This window comes from Myotis nattereri, assembly GCF_964212035.1.
Source record: "Myotis nattereri genome assembly, chromosome: 3".
Lineage (NCBI taxonomy): Eukaryota > Metazoa > Chordata > Mammalia > Chiroptera > Vespertilionidae > Myotis > Myotis nattereri.
Window position 1 is genome coordinate 187,025,053 of NC_138077.1, and position 6,279 is coordinate 187,031,331.

Genomic DNA, 6,279 nt, shown 5'->3' on the forward strand with positions numbered 1-6,279 from the left:
CTGTCCACACTTGCAAGGTGAGAGGACCCTGGCTTCCAGCTCTGACCCTGGGTAGCAGCTCATCGGGGAGTAGAGGGGCACAGATTTACACTGTGTGGCTACAAACGGAGGATCAGGGAACTGCAGAGTTTCAGCTCCAGGAAGAATGAGAACTGGAAGCAGCCACAATCTTTCTCCCGCTCTCTTCCACCCCCCTCCTGAAGGAGCAAGGGTTCCCTCTGCTTACCTCACTTTTCCTCTCTTAAAACATTGATCCATTTCTTACGGCTAGGCACCCCCAACTAAAGTATGAGCAAACGCACATTTTATTTGTATTTTTGGAGATTTACAGTTTCACAAGAAACACTGATTTTTCTCAAATAATAGAAAAAGGTTTAAAAAATAAGAGTACTATCTTAGGAGAATAAAACAAGTTTCTTCAGCAAGCATTGGGCCAATTCAAATTGGAGGAACCAGTGAAGCAGAAGTTACATATAGGAAGTTCAGATTTATCCAGTTTTAGGAATAACACAAATGCCTTCTTGTCTAGTTCTGTCAGGCTCCCCATGGGCCAACTCAGCTTAGAACTGGGACTGAGCTCACAGACAAGCTTCAGGGGTCCCATCCGGTTTGAACCCGGGCGGCTCACTCTCCAGTAGGCTGCATCTGTTTACAGAACTCATCAAACTGCTGCTGCTCCAGCTCGGTCATGACTCTGTTAAGGGCATAAATCTAAGGGGAGAAAAAAATGTGTTAGCAATGGAGGCAGCTGCTCAACCTATCTTCAGACACAACAGGCGGCGCCACTTGAAAGTGCCGGAACTGCACCAGTAGGGGAACAGGAGAAGCAGATATTCATTCCATCTGGGGAATCAGGAAAGCAGTGAAACAGGTGACTTAATCTGGCCTTTAAAGGATCTGTAGGATTTGAACAGATAGAGTTTGGGGAAGGGACTTGATAGGTGATGGGGACGGGGGATATTATGATTAAATAAATATAATGGAAAAAGTACAGGATTCGTTCTGGAAACTTCAAGTATGCTAATATGAAGGATATTATATAGGAGGGTTGGGGAACTGGAGAAAGCAAGAAGAGTATGTCAGGGACTTAAATGCTATGCCAAGGAACCTGGACTTTATCTGGCCGACTCTGGAGAGCCACCAAAGATAGGTGTGCAGGGGAGCAACCTGATTATATCTGGGCTTTGGGAAAGATAACTGGAGACCATGTGAGGGATGGAGTGGGGGGAGGAGAGATGACAGGCCACATAGGAGGCATCTATTACATCAGTGAGAATGGACCCAGGACAGACAGTGGGCTGGAACAAAAACTGCAACAGACATTCTAAGGTGAAGAGCAGGGCCTCTACCTTAGTCCTCATCTTTGTTTATCCTTGTAGTCTCAACCAGTCCACTACAGAACAGACACATCATGTAACTTCCCGATTTGTAGAACAAAAATAAACGAAGGGAATGTTTGTGTTTAGGGAAAATAACTCTTGATTAATTAAAAAGACAAGAAAGGGACAAATAAAGAAATTGAGAAGTGAGACACATAAAAGATAATAGCAGAGTTAATGGAAAAGCAGCCCGAGGATCACCAAAAGGTGGTTCTCTGAAAATGCTAAAGCAACCCTCCGATATGACTGATCCAAGACAAAAAAGGAGTAGGCACAAACAATACTATTAGAATTAAAAAAACCACACACCGCATAAATACTGATACAACAGAGATTACAGCAAACATTATGAACTTGGTGTCAATAAGTTTGGAAAGGTAAATGAAATAAATTCCTAGAAAGTAAACTGATCAAAACTGACTAGAATCAATAGTAAGCAGAATGATCCTATAACCTTTTTTCATAAAAACATTTTTATTGTGATAAAATCCTCTAATCTTTAAGGAAAATGGAATTCCACAGTGACGAAAATGGTCACAAAGAAGAAGACAAATAATTCTAGAAAAAACGTAATACCGGCCTGGCCGGTGTGGCTCAGGTGGTTATGGGCGACAGTTTCAACTTTTTATTCACAAGCTGATGGTAAGTGTTGACGGACCAAAGGACACACCGGTGGGGGTAGAACGTCTGTGCTGGGGTGTCTGACACGTGCTCTCTCACTGACCCCGCCCTCACATGTCCCTTTTCTTTCTCCTTTCTCCCGGGTCCCAAGCACAAACCTCTGCCCCAGGAGTCATCTGGAGACCCTACACTAACTTGGCATGCCACCATGGGCTGGCACTTCACCGTCCTGGCCCTCGACGATCATCTCTCTAACCTGGAGGACGCCTGTTTTGCCTGCAGGCAGGCGGGGCTCTGTCGGGAGCCGGTCCATGCTTGCTGTTTCAAGGGACCTGGCATATATGGCATACTGTTCTTAATATGTTTGCTCACCTTCTAGGTACTATGTGTTTTAACCAAGGTCTCTGAGAAAGGTTGTTTCCCCAGGTAGGGAATTTCCCCTGAAGTTAGGGAGGGAATAAAACCTCTTAACTAAGTGCCAGGTGGGTAATTAATCACTTTAACTACGAACAATCATGCTTAAGCTACATAATCTTTACTCCCTGGAATGGAGATAAGAAACACCCTAACCTTCGAAATAGAGATTGATAGGATTGGAATCAACTGGTATAAATACAGATGTAAGAAGACAGAACGGAGAGAGACAGAAATTGGCACAGAACCTACACAGAACGTTCTCTAGAGACAGAAGAACTTCGCTGGAGAGAACATGGCAAAAGATCCTGGACAGAAACTGGCCTCAGAACCTAGAGACAGAAGAACTTCGCTGGAGAGAACATGGCAAAAGATCCTGGACTGAACCTGACTACAGAAATTGGCAAGAGAACCTGACTAGAACCTGGTGACTGAACCTGGCTGGAGAACCTGGACAGAACCTGGCTGGAGAACCTAGCGAGGGAACTTGGCTACAGAACCTGGCTGGAGAATCTGGACAGAACCTGGCTGGAGAACCTAGCAAGACAACATGGACACAGAACCTGGCTGGAGATCCTAAGCAGAACCTCTCTGGAGATCCAGACCAGAACTTGGCTGGAGATCCTGGCTGGAGATCCTGGCTAGGCTGCTGATCAACTGAACACTGTCTCTGTGTCCTTCCTTCTTCGCCGACTCCGTCTACACCTCTGGGGACCCCTGGACCCGCTGGGATTGGACCCCGGCAGGGCTCCCCATCACAGGCGGACGATTTCTCTCTTCTGCGTCACCTCCAGCAGATGATAGGTATGCAGGCCCCCTCCTCAACCTCACCTCTGCTCTCTGTCTTTGCTTCAGCTCCTGCTGGGCTGATTTCTGCTTGGCCTTCTCAACTCTGCTGACAGGTTCTTTAACTTTGGACTTTTCTTTACGTGCAGGTGGATCCATGACTTGGCTTCTGAATACTTCTTAGTTCTGACCTGGGTGGTACAGAAAGAGGGAACAGAAAGGAAGGAAAGGGAAGGGGTGGGGGGTGGGGGTGGGGGAGGAACAGAAGGAAAGGAGGGGGAAAAATAAAGAATTGCCAGTCATTGGCCGCCCTAACGAATCCCTTAGCTCCGCCCTTTCCTCTGACAGGTGCGGCGGAGTGGCCGGAAGGAAGGGGGGCTGCACTTGGAGGAGCAAGACCTGTCTCCCACCGCCACCACCTCGCTGGGCGTCCCCACGCACATCTCCCCATTCTGGGCCTTGGTTTTCTGTCTGCAAAATGGGACAACAGTCCATTCCCTGGCCTCCTTCCCTGAGCTCCCGCGTGAGGACCCCGTGGAAACCCACGTGAAAGCGTTTCATACTCGGGTGCGCGCTGTTCCCGACAGGGGGCTGCTGTCATCATGAAGACACCGCGGCCAGAGACTGGGGCGCGCCAGCCCCAGTCCCGCAGGGGGAGGCCCGAGCCTCGCGCCGTCGCCAGCCTTCGGGCCAGGGCTTTCCCCGCCTCTGCCCGGGGACAGCGGCGTCCCAGCCCGGTCGCCAGGGCCCCGCCCTCCGCCGTCCGCGCCGGCCAAGCTGCCGCCCCCCGCCGCCCGGCCCGCCCCCCGCCGCCCCGCGCGGCCCGGCCCCACGGGAGCCTCCCCTCCCACCGCTGCGGGCTCCGGCTGCAAAATGGCGGCGGGGGCGAAGGCGCTCGGGAATCGGCACCTTCCCTCCCCGGCATCAGGCCTTCGGGGCCCCGCCACGTCGCGGACACCGCCCCACGAGGGGGATCCGCGCCTTTCCCTACCTCCCCGCCTGGAGTCCCGAGCGCCGCGCCTCAGACTGGGCGGGGCCTGGGCGGGGCCGGCGCTCTCCGAGGCCCCGCCCTCAGGCAGGCCGCGCGTGCGCAGAGGACTTATCTGCATGCCTTGCGTCGGCTCTAGGGCTGGGGCTGGGGCTGGGGGGGCAGAGGGCAAGGGGGGGGTGCGGGCGCGGGGAGAAGAGGGGTCAGAGGCGGTTTAACAAAAGTTTTTTCCCGGAAATATTTTGTGGGACAGCTGCTAGGCTTTGAAGGGTGAGATCTGAAACCTGGGACTAGAATTGTAACTTGTTGAGTCTCAGTTCCTTTTTTTTTAAAAAAAATGTATTTTATTGATTTTTTACAGAGAGGAAGGGAGAGGGATAGAGGGTTAGAAACATCGATGAGAGAGAAACATCGATCAGCTGCCTCCTGCACACCCCCCTACTGGGGATGTGCCCGCAACCAAGGTACATGCCCTTGACCGGAATCGAACCCGAACCCTTGAGTCCGCAGGCCGAGCCAAACCGGCTAGGGCAAGTCTCAGTTTCTTCATTCAAAAAGCGGGGATGGCGATTGCTGTCTTATTGATTTCTGAGTTTTAATATTAGGAAGATCAAGTGAGATCCCGTTTGCCACAGTGCTTTGAGAAAGGAAATCGTCCGCAGTCCAGAAAAAAAAGCTGGCTGTCATTTTTCATTCATTACATTATTAAGGATTGAAGAAAATGGTAGGTAAATGCTTTGACAACAGAAACCCTGTTCAGTGCAACAACAAAAACAACTAACAACAATAATAGCCCCCTCTCTTCTGGGCTTTTTATGTTCCAGGCACTGTTCTTAGAGCTTCACATTTCTTAACTCATGTATTTCTCATAATAAGTTTGTGTAATAATGTACATGTATACTAATATATGATTATTATCCCCATTTTACAAATAGAGGAACAAAGGCATGGAGAAGTTAAGTGACTTGTCCAAGGTCACACAGCTAGTTAAGTGTCCCCGGCAAGAATTTCAGCCAGGATTCTAGGTAAGACAATGAAAACATATTCAGGCCCATTACTTTTGTTTCTTTTGAAACAAATGATGGATGCTAAGCAAACAGGGTGTGGTCTAGACACACAATTTCAAAGTGTAAATTGTCACAACTTGTTGGAAATCAGTTTAGTGCTACATATCTAAAGCCTTAAAAATGAGCACAACTTCACAAATAGACAAATACCGCCTGATTCTATTTATATGAGATATCTAAAATAGTCAAACTGCTAGAAAGTAGAATGGTGATTGCCAGGGGCTGGGAGAGGGGGGAAAAGGAAGATGTTCAATGGATAGGGAGTTTTGCAAGATGAAAAAGTCCTAGAGATCTGTTGCACAACAGTGTGACTATAAAAATGATTAAGAGGGTAAACCTTAAGTGCTTTTTAAAATCAGATTTAAAAAAGAGCATAGCCAGGCTGGTGTAGCTCAGTGGTTGAGGGTCGACCTATGAACCAGGAGGTCAGGGTTTGATTCCCGGTCAGGGCACATGCCTGGGTTTTGGGCTCAATCCCCAGTGTGGGGAATGCAGGAGGCAGCCAATCAATGATTCTCTCTCATCATTTCTCCCAGAGAAATTCTTGCACATGTGAACCATGAAACATGGATCAAGAATGTTCAAAGCAGCACTGTTTGTAAAAGCAAAAGACCAGAAACAACCACATTTTTATCATCAAGGGAATGGACAATCTGTTGATATATTCATGCATTGACCTACCACACAGCGGTGAATGGATGTACTGGAGGGAATGGACAATCTGTTGGTATATCCAGGCAATGTTCTACCACACAGCGGTGAATGGTGAATGAATGTAGTGAAGCTCTGTGAATGAGTCTGGATGGATTTCAGTGTCTTAATTTGCACTCCACCCAATGCAGAGTGTTTGAGACAAATCTTTCCATATTTAGGAAGTGATCCCAGGAATCAGAAATGGTGAGAAGAAAAGGAAGAAAAACCAATAAAATGTGCATTACTGAGCTACTGATGACTGTGGGCTACTGTGCTCATTCCCACTGGGAACTCTCTGAGAGTCGTGAAGAATACAGCTCAGAACTGTCCC

General features: G+C 48.5%; 1 protein-coding gene across 2 annotated transcripts; it reads right to left on the minus strand.

Annotated features, from left to right (window-relative positions):
• Nucleotides 1-287: 287 nt before the first annotated feature.
• Nucleotides 288-4,271, minus strand: SVBP (small vasohibin binding protein). Of its 2 annotated transcripts, none has more exons than XM_081088487.1 (3): nucleotides 4,192-4,271; nucleotides 3,246-3,391; nucleotides 288-711 (listed from the first exon to the last, which is right to left on the minus strand). In XM_081088487.1, exons 2-3 carry the CDS (start codon nucleotides 3,357-3,359, stop codon nucleotides 625-627), a joined length of 201 nt encoding a protein of 66 aa, XP_080944613.1. In that variant the 5' UTR covers nucleotides 3,360-3,391; nucleotides 4,192-4,271; the 3' UTR covers nucleotides 288-624. The 2 variants fall into 2 exon arrangements, with proteins under 2 accessions (XP_080944613.1, XP_080944612.1); XM_081088486.1 differs by lacking the exon at nucleotides 4,192-4,271 and adding an exon at nucleotides 3,764-3,894.
• Between the last annotated feature and the right edge of the window lie 2,008 nt (nucleotides 4,272-6,279).

Coding starts and splice junctions, on each gene's coding strand:
- SVBP (XM_081088487.1), bottom strand. CDS start 3,359: ATGGATCCACCTGCACGTAAAGAAAAGTCCAAAGTTAAAGAACCTGTC. Junction 712..3,245: donor AGCAAAGACAGAGAGCAGAG/GTGAGGTTGAGG, acceptor TTCTCCCCTTAG/ATTTATGCCCTTAACAGAGT.